Below are 12,742 nucleotides of genomic sequence, written 5' to 3'. Positions count from 1 at the left end.
CAGGGGCTATATCCTGATTTCGCTTAGTTTAGTCAATACACCTTTTTAAAAATATATATTTTAAATGCACTTATGTCATTGCTTATCATGCCATTCAATGTCTACCTGCTCCATCTCTACTGAAGCAAAATAATTATTTAATATTTCTGCCATCTATCATTACCTGTGGTATTATCCAATTATTCTGTCAATCCCTTAAAGATCCTATTCTCAACTCAGCCTTATTTTGTTCATTGATGAGCCTGTAAAATATTTTACTTTTTTATGTTTTATAATTTCATTTCATAGTTCCTTTTTGCCCAGTTTATTTGACTTCTCTCCTAATCTCTTCATATTCTCTTTTCAGGTTTTCCTCTCCTATGTACTTAATCTATGCCTCTTTCCTAACACTCAATTGTTCCCTTATGTCTTTATTCAAACATGGTGTCCCACTAGTGCTTACTTTGTTCTTTCCTTTAGTGGAAGACATTTTTCCTGCACGCTGTTGAACAGTTTTAAATATTTCCCATTGTTGTTTGCCAATACTGTTGTCCATTTTATTTTTCCCTTTTATTTCTTAGCCCTTCAAAATCAGCTTTTCTCTAATCTATTAACCTGGTTTTCGTCATACTTATGTCCTTCACTATCACCCTAAAGCATATTATATTATAATCACTATTATTTAGATGTTCTCCTATTTTTACTTCTCTTTTCTGTTCTGGTTTGTTCCCCATTACTAGGTCCAATAACGAATCTTCCCTTGATGGGCTTTTCACATATTGGATTAGAAAGGAGTCCTGTACACATCACAGGAACTCCATTCCCATATCTCCTTTACCTACCTCTTTTGTCTAACTAATATCAAGGGGGAGTTGAAAACCCCCATAATTATTATTCTTTTTCTCACTCAATTTCCTAATTTGTTTCCATATCTCTTCCTCAGTCTCCTTTCCCCTATTAAGTGGTCTGTAGACTATATCTATTAGTGAGATCAATCCTTTATTATCTCTATCCATTTTGTGAGGCAGTAAGACCTCACCCCGTATATTCTTATTAAAAAAAATCCTCATTGCTATTTTGTAAATTTTTAAACAGAACAAGATCCTTAAAATGGCTGAACCCAAATTAAACCATGTTGCAGTTTCAGCAAAACTCACACCTTGTTATCTTTGAGGAACTACGAAAGACGACCTGTGGACTGCACAGCCTTACTTACAAAAAGAGCTACACAAAGGCCATCTGCATTTAATAACCCAGGCTGACCAGGAGACTGATAGTCTGCTAAGACAAAAGGCCCCGCAATCTTTCTTCCAATTTGTAATAGCTGACACATTTAGCAATCTTCGGAACCCAGCCACATTCCAAACGATGGATACACATCTTTTGTTGGAGGCTGGGTGGAGAGGTGGGGTCATGTGACATAGACTCTGGCTTGTTAAGCAAGTTAATATTGCCTTGCTCAGCTGAATAGTTCAATCTGCTCTTTATCATCTGACCAGCAGCCTCTCAGGCAAGGAGCTCTGCCCAGGTGGAACACCTGACCCAACTACACTACTTCTGTTGAAAATTCTGCACCAATGCCTATAAGACTTGATTCATCTCTGCACATCTATCTCATCCAGAAGTTAGCACCACCAGAAATGTGAATTATACAGCATTGGTTTTCAGCCCGCCGACCCCCGTGAAGGAATACCTCATTGGACTTTAGATTCTGGACTCTGGGACCCATGTGAGACAAGGTTTATTTTCTCTGTGGTCTCTGTACTGTGAAATCTTCTCTCTATCCCTCTTTTTACTGTGTGAACGTGAGAGGGTGACGTTACAACCCTTCTTTCCATGTTTTGAGTATATGTAAGTAACCCTTTGAGTGCATCCTGTCTCATGTTTGCTGTGTGGATTATTAATAGAAAATTGGATCACACCAAAACTGGGTTTGGGAAATACACCATCATTTATGAAGACGGAAACAAATCAAAACACCTTCTGTTTAGACAGGTGGAGAGGAGAAATTAGTGGTTTAAATTATAAATTTTATTTTTGTCTTGCTGATGGCTGTCCCTTTTTTCTACTGCAATTGTTATCCAAGTACAGCTACTCTACCATCCCATTTTCACTATCTTTTCTAAATGTTATACTTTGCAATATTTAAGTACCAGTCCTGATTTTTTTCTGTAACCATGTTCAGTAATCCTTGCTATGTCCAGTTTCTCCCAACACGATTGCCTCAATTTCTCCTGTTTTAATATGGATATTATGTGCATTCTGTGCAAACTTTTATTTTGGTAGAACTTCCTTTCACTTTATGTTTATCCATTTTTTAAACACTGCTAGAGCCATAGAATCATTTACTGCACAGGAGGAGGCCATTTGACACATCGAGTCTATGCTGGGTCCCCAGGAAGCAATCCAGTCACTCCCCTGCTCAGACCCTATAGCCTTGAAAGTTTATTCCATTTTAAGTGCCCTCCAATTTCCTTTTGAAATCATTGCTTCCACATTCACCACCCTCACGGGCAGAATGTTCCAGGTCATTACCACTTGCTGCGTAAAAAAATTCCTCACATTCACCCTACATCCCTTGCTCAAAATCTTAAATGTGTTCCCAAGTCTTTGCACAATCAGCTAATGGGAAGGATTTTTCCTTGTCTGCTTTATCTAAGCCTGTCATAAACTTGTACACCCCTATCAAATCTCCCCTCAATCTCCTTTGCTCCAATAAAACCCCAGCCTTTCCAACCTAATCTTGTAACAGAAGCCCCCCCACACCCCAGACCCTTCTACAACTTTACTTATTCCCTTGCCATCAGTGTCCTCCCTTTCTTTCCTCTGCTTTTTTTTGTTTTTGTTTATATTGAGGCTGCTTATGTTTCTTCCAGATACTCTTTCAGCAGGACCTCCTCCCTGTTTCTACCTATGTTATTTGTTCTAAATTGGACCCCAACAACTGGATTTACTCCTTCCCTTTCCAGCTGCTGTGAGATATCTCTTACTCTGGCAAGACAACACACCATTCAGGATTTTTGCTCTTGACTGCAGACAATGCAATCTACCCACAAATTATTACTTACATTGATATTCCTACCGCTATGCGGTGCAACCGGTGTGGCTTTAGTAACAGTAGACAGATTGTTAAGATCCCTGCTCTGACTGCTGAGATACCTGTGGCTGCACCTTCTGGGTTTTACAGCCCAAGAACTAGGGGTCACAGATTAAGGTTTTGGGTAAAGTGAGGATGTGAGGAAGAACCTTTTATGCAACAAGTGATAATGAACTGGAACATTATGCAGACCAGGGTGGTGGAAATGGAAACAATCAATGATTTCAAAAGGAAATTGGAAAGGCGCTTGAGGGAAATTAGCTCGCAGGGCTAAGCGGATAGACAGCCAGCATGGACTTGACGTGCAAATGGCCTCCTTCAATGTCTTAATATCTCTATGTATGCCACTCAAACTCTATGTGAAATTCTATCACGATGATCACTTTTCCCCAGATCTCTATGAGATTACTAATTAACCTCTCAATGCACATCTTAAACAGTCTTTTGCCTGGTTGGTTCCATGACAATTATTCTAGGAAACAGTGTCAAAATATATTCTATAAACTTGTCCTCAAAACTACTTTCTGACAATTAATCTTCATATACACAGAAATCAAAGTCCCCACACTTACTTAACTGCCTTTGTCACAAACTCCTCATCTCTTGACTAATTCTCCGTGCAACACTATAGCTACTGTTAGTGTGCCTATAAGCTATTCCCACCAGTGTTTTCTGCTCCTTGTTATTGCTTATCTCCCTCCCCCCCAACTACCATTCTACCACCTGACCCTCCAAGCCCAAGCTCCTTCCTCACTACCATCCTTGCCATCTTTTATTATGAGTTGCTCACTCCTTTTCCATTTTGTCTGTTTTTTTTCCAAGTATCAACAACCCTGGAATATTTGGTTCCCAACTTTGGTCACCATTCAACCACGCCTCTATAATGGCTATTAGATCAAACACATTTATTTATATTTGTGCCATTAATTCATCTATTTAATTGTGAATGCTTTGTACATTCAGATGAAGCGTCTTTAATTTTAACTTCTACCATTTTCTCATTTGGTTGTATTCACAGATTACTATTACAATTTAACTTTTTGTCCCTTCCTGTCACACTTAGCTTCTCTTTATCCAAATCTTTACACTGTTCGATTGCCTTTACTTTTCTGTTTAGAGTTATGAATTTCCTCTCACTGAAAACCCTTATCTACTGGCCAGGTTATTTGATTCACATGGTTTCTGGTCCCAACCCTGTTTAAGTGGAACCTGTCCCAAAGGAACACTTCTGCTACTAGTTCCTCATGAATTGAAACCTGTCTCCCAAATCACTCTTGAGCCATGCATTCAAATCCCTAATCTTTCTGAACCTATGCCAATAGTGGCTCACATTATAATCCAGATTTTACCTTTGAGATACACTTATTAATTTTGACCCCAGCTCCTCAAAGTCCCTCAACAGAATCTCATTCCTTGTTCTACCCATTTCATTGGTTCCAACATGGATTACGACAACTAGATCTGTCACTCAGGCAGCACAACCTTCGGAACTTCCCAATTGCGACTGCAGACTTATTCCCTTAACTATACTCACCCCTACCACGAGTCACTTCCAACCACTGAAATGGCCCCTTGTACCACAATCAGTTTGCTCATCTACTCGGACAAGAACAGCCTTGTACCTGTTTGGAAGGAGAAAGGCTGAGGCTCCTCCAGTACTGTGCCTGGGGTTTTCCTTATGTGCCTGACTCCTGTTGCTAACCAGACCTGTACCACTTCCTTACCAAAGCATGTAACTGCCTCCTGGATCAAAGTTACCTGGATCCAGGTAACTCTCCTCCTTCCTGATGCTCTGCAATGTCTGCATCCCAGTCTCCAGTTCAATTCTGAGCTGAAGTTCCTTGAGATGCAGATACTTACTGCAGATGTGGTTGTCAACTATAATGAATAGAAGAAATGTAAATATGACAATCAACAGACTATCCCTAAACACTATAGGCCAACTCATAGGAAATGTAAAAAAAAATTATGGCTTGCCTTGCAAAACAATGGGCCAGTAGGCCTTTCTCAAGGAAATACACTTTATGCACACAATGCTGAGATGTCTGGCAAAGTCCAATATGGGTGGCCTTATTCTCTTCAAAAAGCTTAAGTGTCAGCTTCCTAAATAAGCCTTCACATTGTATCAGGCTCTATCAGGGGAGTGTAGCATATCCTGTTCTGATAAATAAAATTAAAGGTATGCTTACATACATTAATTATGACCTGTAGAATTATATACATACTACAAAATAGGTTCTTCTATCCAGTCTGTGTCAATGTTATTATCCATGTGAGTAGCAATCCTAACCCTTTTTCCTTTAACCATCTAGAATTCCTGCACCCAGAAGATTCCATAGTATGTCATACATTTGTTGCCTTGTGTGTCAATTTTGCAGTTGTAAAGTTCCTCCAGAATGTCCTGTATTTCTAATAAGAATATGCTACAGTTTGGAATTCCTTTCCCAAATTCCCCTTCTCTGTTAAGACCCTCTTGAAACCTCAACTCCATGACAAAGATTTTTGATCATTTCTCCTGATAGCTCCTTCTGAGGTACAGGATTAACTTTCCATGTCTCTTAAGAAACTTGGGAATTTTTCTACATTAAAAGGTGGTAGATAAATGCAAGCTGTTGTGAATATTTGAGAAACACAATGAATTAAATAATTATTAAGAATAATGGAAGTCAATTGAGAACTAAAATAATCAGAAGCACATGGACTGGACAGTTTGTAGACAGCAGCAAGAAAGCTCAAAAATCATCTTCATGGCTAAGTAAGCAGTAAATAGTACAGTTGTCTTCACTATTTTTCAAGCAAAGAGCTAACACAAAAAGGCAATTGGTTTCACAAAAAACAGTAGGGCCAGATTCTGAGAACATGGTGTGGATCTGGTTGCAGAGAGGATGTGCCATGTAGCTTTCAACATTTTGAAAGGGCATTCGTGCCAAAAATCTATGTGCCAAGAGAGCACTCTGGAAGGAGGCTGCACAGCAGTTGGACATGATTTCTAAGCTGGTAAATCAGAATATGGTTCAATAGATGGAAAGAACATGATTAAGACAATACTCGACAATCAATCCAGGACAACAATTAGTAGTGTTACAAAATGAAGGTGAAAAGATCGTCACAGTCAACATGTTTGAAGGAGAAATGAACCAAAGCCAAATAGTATTGTGTTGTTCCATTATATATGATTTTCAGCAACAGCAATGTAACTGTTTAACATTCAAGGATAAAATAATAATTAGGGAAACATGACACTTGTTTCAGGGAGTTGGTGTTTCATAAAATACCTGCGCCATCTGGTTAAACAGTAATTTTAAAGTGTGCTTAAGGAAAATAATATCTAATTATAGAGGCTTTATTTCTTGCTTCATGACAAACAAAGATCAGTAAACTTTTGAAAAAGCTTTTAAAAATAAAAAATACAAAGTTGAATGTATAAAATTAAGCTTCTCAATTTAAATAACTACAAATGAACATATTATCTACCAACAGTTTTTATATATTTGCAACAGTTGGATAGAAATCTCTCTGTAGAACATTCATACACTGTTCAATTTTTCTCTCAGACTATATACATTTCTGCTTAACAGTAATTCTATTTCTTCTGACTCATCTATATAATGATATATTACCCTGTGTGAAGCTTAAGAAAATTCTTTTAGTAAAACATATTTGAGTTTAGTAACCAAATTTCACAGAGGAAAATATACCCACAAAACATCTACATTTGTTCTAAGCCTTCTGTCCAATGACAAAGTACTTCCATTTATTCTAAGCCTTTCTTTTCCGTGACAAAGTATTTCCATTTGTCTCCAATCCAGATCCTGAAGGTGGTTGCTGTGATTTCCTCAAAGGTATTGAAACCCACTCTTCCGAACTGTTTTAAAGGAAGGAAAAAAAAGTTCTATTACCTACTGCCATTCCATAAAACTGAAAGTATCTAGCAACACTCATCCTAATAAAAGTAGATAAATGGATAACAATTATTTTTAAAGAATGGCTTTGACAACATACCTATATGTTTTCTTTGCACTCTCTCTTCGCATTTTTTTGTTTGGAGTCTGCCCATCAGACAAATCTAGAGCCAATGTTTTAGGACTGCAAGCAGAGGTTGTTCCTGTTGGAGTCATACCTAAGGCACGGATATAACAAGGCAATTAGCATAACTGACAATGTAAGTGGCACCTAATGAGTAATATTACCTATTGCATTGTGCAATCCAGACTAATTACAGAATTACATGTTCCTTAGTGCTGTACTAGAATACAGACAAGCTGGACATCAGGAAAATGGCCAAATTCAAAGCTCCTTCTCAGTTATATTTTAAATAAAAGTGTAATGTGCTTTCAACATTTTCTTGTTTGTTAGCAGCTAAACATAACCCAAAATATATGGAAACAGTATTTCAGGTATGCTAAAACATTTGAAAGCTAGTTATTATTGTTTGGCGAACTTAACCAGTTAGCCAAATTAGAAGATTGCCACATTGCAAAGTTTTTTTTTATTAGAGTTATTTTTGTCTATTTGAATTTGGAAGTGGATATTTTACACTGTGCACTAGAATAAATTCATGGATAATTGGCTTGTTATGGAAAGCAATGAAATTTATGTTTCAACATATCATAGCTGCACTATTTCTAGACTGTCCACAGGATAGATGACATGATTACAATGTCTATTATACTAAGACAGGCTTAGTTAAGTTAGATTTGTGCTAGTCTATTTTCTTGGGATGAAATTATATACATTTATATAAAAAAAACCTCATTCTTACAATACCAATCCAAATCACTCAACCCTCTTCTGATATTCACTAAGCTGCTTCAACGTCTGCCAGAATTCTCTTGATGGTCTCTGACTTCTACTTTATCTTGATGTTCTGCAACTCTCCAATTTTCCCTTCCCTACCAGCATCTTTCTTATTTGCATTGTACACTATACTTTATGCTGCACATGATTAAGAAACAGAATAGCCAGTGCCATCTGCTGGAGAGGGAGCAGAATACTGGTTCAACTCTCATTTGGCAAGTGAACTTGATTGATTGCGGGGTACAATGCCTAAATTTACAAGGCATGGGGAAGCTTACATGTAGAACATCGGTCTGCTTTTCATAAAACTTTACGGGGACTAAATCATTATAGTTTAAAAATAGTGATCAAGGATACCAATGTTCAAACCCCTCAGATTTTACTTCAGGATTCTTTTTTTGGTTAAAACTAAATGTTGAGAAATGGATAACCTAAAACAGTGTTGTCCAATAGGATTTCGATGCTTACCAAACTTGTGACAATCAGGTAACCATATTCACCATGTGATATACCTTATTCTTTGCATATATTTTATACCTTGTACCAATCTCCCAGATATGAAGTGAAATTGAGAGACAGGAGTAAAGGTGAGCAATAGTACGTGATAGCAGCTCTGTCAAAAAATATTGTTAGCAGCAGCAACTAATCACTACAGAACATCCAGTTGAGGTGTGGTAACTAAAATATTTCAATACACTTTCAATTTCTTCAATTGGGGGAGCTTTACCATGCACCTTAATGGAGCTAGGCTATAGTTTTTTTTTTAACATTAAGAATTATTTTTTCCTGCAAGATTTTCCATTTACTGCCAACATGGCCAATGATTTTGTCAGTCTGGAACTCGTCCTCAGTTGAATGGGCTGCTTGACTTCTAATATTCATCTGATTAAAATCTCTCACTTGATGAAGAGCATTAACTTGCTACATGTCTGTGGTCAATACACCACATGGTGAGCGTAATGGACAACACTGACCTAGAATATCTTTGCTCATACATCAACACAAATTTTTAAAATAGAAGTTTAAAGAATCCTATTCAACTAGACAGCAATTCAAACCCAGGGCAAACCTTGGATCCTGCAAGATGGGCCTACAGCAATAATACATTAATTCTACAGTGCAGGAACAGGCCATTTGGCCCAAAACATCTGTGGTGTCCCCCTTCATCAAATCCTATCAGCATAACCTTCTATTCCTTTCCCCCCGCATGTGCTTATCTAACCTCCCCTTAAATGCATTTATGATATTCATTTCAAACAATCTATGTGGTAGTGAATTCCATATTTTTTTTACCTCTCTTTGGGTGAAGAAATTTCTTCTGAATTCCCTACTGGATTTATTAGTTACTATCTTACATTTATGGCCTCTAGTTTTGGACTTGCTCACATATTATATGTAAATGCATGGTTCTAGAGCGTCTCAAATAAAAGCAGCTATTACATTAAATGCTAATTTGTACATTTATTGAACACAAACATGAGATGAGTTCGGTAGTAGAATCTGCTTCCCAGTATTTGGATAATTGAACAATAAATTAGTTTCATAGAACCCCATTCCTGTCATAACCTGACAAACATAGTGAAGTTTACAATGCCTATTAAAAAAAAATGCACAGAAGCATAAGATAAAGTCGAAAAGGAAGCCCTATGAAGGCGAGGTTAATAAACAAGAAGAGTGATGTATACAAGTACAATCTCAAAATTGTGATCCACAACATGGATTGCTATATTTGAGCCAGCTTACATACTGTAAACATTTTCCCTTAATGAAATGATTACATCACCATCATTTTACTGAGCTCCTTCAATGCTTAGTAATAATCTGGTCAGATGAGCAAGCAAATACTGGTTAGTCATCTACAGTTTGACAAAACCAGAGATATAAGAAAGTTTTTTAAAAAAAGTATGATTAATAACTATTGGTTCACCTTTTCCACCACTATTAGGACATTAGCCATGATTCAAGTTGCTAGTACTCTTGCCTCTTTAGTTCTACTCCAGACACAAACTCAAAATCTAGGCTGACATTCCAGTGCTGTACTTAGGGTGTCCCACACTGTCAATAGTGCCATTTTTTGGGTGCGTTGTTAATCCAGTGCCCAGCCTTCCCTCTTGTGTGAATGTAAAAATAATGGCATTATTTTGAGTTACAGTAAAGGAGCTCTCTACGGTGTCCTGGCCAATACTGATCCCTTAATCATCACTAAAGCAGTTTTATCATGTCATCACTTTCCTCTTTGTGGTGCCTTGCTATATGTAATTGACTGCTGCGTGTCCTACATTACAATGTTCCTACATTTCAAAAGCACTTCATTGGCTGTGAAGTACTTTAAGATGTCCCAAGTTACGAAAGGCACCATACAGCTTTTTTCTTTTATAATTTACAGACTATGTATGCTGAAAGTCATCTAATTGTGGTAGAATAATAGACAACTGGACAGTATTTTTATAAGCATTTTGATTTTCTATTTACATAAATTATCTATTAAAGGAAACATAAATTTGTCATTTATAATACAAAATACCGTAAAGTGGATAGCAGTACTTTGAGTAACACATCTACAATAAACCACTTTCATTAAAATGAATGATAGCAACATGGCAAGAAGAACAAAAACGGAATAAGCTTTTCATGTCTGCTATTTACCATTTTCAGAAATAGTCCAAGGTGGTTGAAAAGGAGCTAAAATTGATCAGAATAATGTTTGGAAAGGGTAGCATTCAATGGGGAGAAACTCAATGTAAATTAGATGTTGATAGCAAATTAAGCTCAGTGCTTAAAATACTCCTTAAATCACTGGGGGTTGAAATATCTGTCTCCACTAATTTTAGCAAAAAATGCAGATGCAAAAGTATACTGATACTAATCTCTAATCTAATCCGCAATCACCTCTAGATATTATTGGAAATAAATAAAGTAATTAAGTTTCGTTCAGGGTCAAATAATACTTTTATTCCAGTCTACTTTCGCACTTCAATTAATGGTGGCATGATACTTGGTCTCCTTATTAATGATGCAATTTAGGATTATGTCCAGATTGAGCATTAAATTCCAAAAGCAAAATGCAGCAATATACTTGGGGATAACCTTCGGGTTATTGGTTATTCAAAGCATATGATAGAATATAGAACACATTTGCTTGTAAGAGGTCCAGGGAACAATCAAATCAAGATGAAATTTCAACAAAATCTTAACCCTCAAGTAACGTAATAATTGTCACCAGTCTTGCTGGTGTGGGGCATCTTGTGGTGCCTGCCATAATACTTTTCCTGCATCCTTCACCTCGAATATAATTTGTGCTGTAATGTGCTGAAAGTGCATGGCATTAACGGTGTGATGAGGGCAACAGGAAATTTGGCACTTTGATGAACGATGGGAACAACAGTGAATGTCCTTAACCAATGAGATTTAAGGATTGAGAAAGGACTAGGAATGTTGAAGCAGAAGGCTGAATGAGAGTGGATGAATTAAGAGTCAAATTAGCTACAGAAATTTGTAAGGAGTGAAAGAAATATTGAATTGAGAGGAGAGATAAAGATAAAAATTAAAAATTTGAAATGTAGCAAATATCTTATTAAATGCACTAATCAGACTCAATTTAAATTGTTCCCCTTCTGGGCTGCAGAGATTGATTGGCATTGCATTAACAGAGTTCATGCTGTTGAAAGGGTTAATTATGAGCCCCAACTTTCTACAGTGTTTTTAATGGACAATTAATGCACAAATCCAGCAAGTTCTGAAATAAAAAATTGGAAGGCTAATGGTATGATGTAGTTTGTACAAGGCAAGCTATGGAATGGTGTAAATTGGCCAGCGAGCTCCAGAGATTTGCTACTCATGGTGCATCATCTTCCTCTGAACGTGGCTGATGTGTGCATTAATAATGGTGTGCATCAAGAGTTCACTGTTATTTTTCCATGAAGATTTGTGTTATTGTGTGATTAGGGTACTGATAACTTGCCTAGCTGCTTCTCTATTTGCTTGAGTTGGTTCTCTTGTTCATTGAGCTCCTTGTGCTTTAGGGTCATTTCTGGTGAACCAAGATACTTCAGTTGCAGATCCAGTTCCTGTTTGACATTGTTAAGCTTGATCAGAGCAGAGCGATATTGCTGAATAAGATCTACAAGAGAAACAAAACTGCTGAAAACAAGATAACATGCTGAAAATATGTAGTGTACAAGAAACATGAGAAAAGAACTAGTATATTTCTGTTAGATCCATCAGCAAGTCAATCTGCTAACTGCAGTGAAAGGGTGCTGAACTTCAAGTTTGGAGCTTTAGAATACTTTTCAGCAAAGTGTATTTGTGCCTTGCATTCAATTTTCCACACGAGTTTCTGAACACAGTTGGACCATCGGGCCCCACCAAGACATTTCCTTACAATAATTAACAAACTAGAAGATCAATTAATACACACCAGTCTCTCTCACCTTTTAGTAGGCAGAGTGGCACTGGCAAATCTCTGGGAACATGGCAGTTGCCTATTCTCTGCTGAGGAAATAATTATTGATTATTATGCATCCAAAATCAAGGAGTAAATCTCCTTTAGGAAACTCAAGCAGGGCAAAATCACCTATTATTTAAGGGAAGATTTATTTTTAAATTTGCAGTTTATAAAATAATTATTGCGCTGCCCTGACTTGGTCACAGAATTTTAACAGCACAGGAGGCAGCCATTTGGCCCATCATGTCTGCACCAGCTCTCCAAATGAGCATTATGACCTAATGCCGTTGCCCTGCCTTTTCCCCGTATCCCTGCAACTTGTTTCTATTCAAATAATCATCTAATGCCCTCTCGAATGCCTTGATTGAACCTGCCTCCACTGCACTTCCAGGCAGTGCGTTCCAGACCCGAACCACTAGTTGTGT

The 12,742-nt window shown here is 37.3% G+C and overlaps 1 protein-coding gene across 1 annotated transcript in view; it reads right to left on the bottom strand.

The window, feature by feature from the left end:
* Positions 1 to 6,403: 6,403 nt before the first annotated feature.
* Positions 6,404 to 12,742, bottom strand: part of smchd1 (structural maintenance of chromosomes flexible hinge domain containing 1) — a 215,627-nt gene continuing 209,288 nt past the window's right edge. Inside the window, exons 46-48 of the mRNA XM_041189810.1 lie at positions 11,835 to 11,993; positions 7,079 to 7,196; positions 6,404 to 6,941 (exon numbers count right to left, since the gene is read on the bottom strand). Of these exons, the coding sequence (XP_041045744.1) occupies positions 6,836 to 6,941; positions 7,079 to 7,196; positions 11,835 to 11,993 (383 nt within the window). The 3' untranslated portion in view covers positions 6,404 to 6,835. The remainder of the gene's footprint in view (positions 6,942 to 7,078; positions 7,197 to 11,834; positions 11,994 to 12,742) is intronic.

Source organism: Carcharodon carcharias, chromosome 6 (assembly GCF_017639515.1).
Source record: "Carcharodon carcharias isolate sCarCar2 chromosome 6, sCarCar2.pri, whole genome shotgun sequence".
Lineage (NCBI taxonomy): Eukaryota > Metazoa > Chordata > Chondrichthyes > Lamniformes > Lamnidae > Carcharodon > Carcharodon carcharias.
This window is presented reverse-complemented; position numbering and strand designations above follow the sequence as displayed.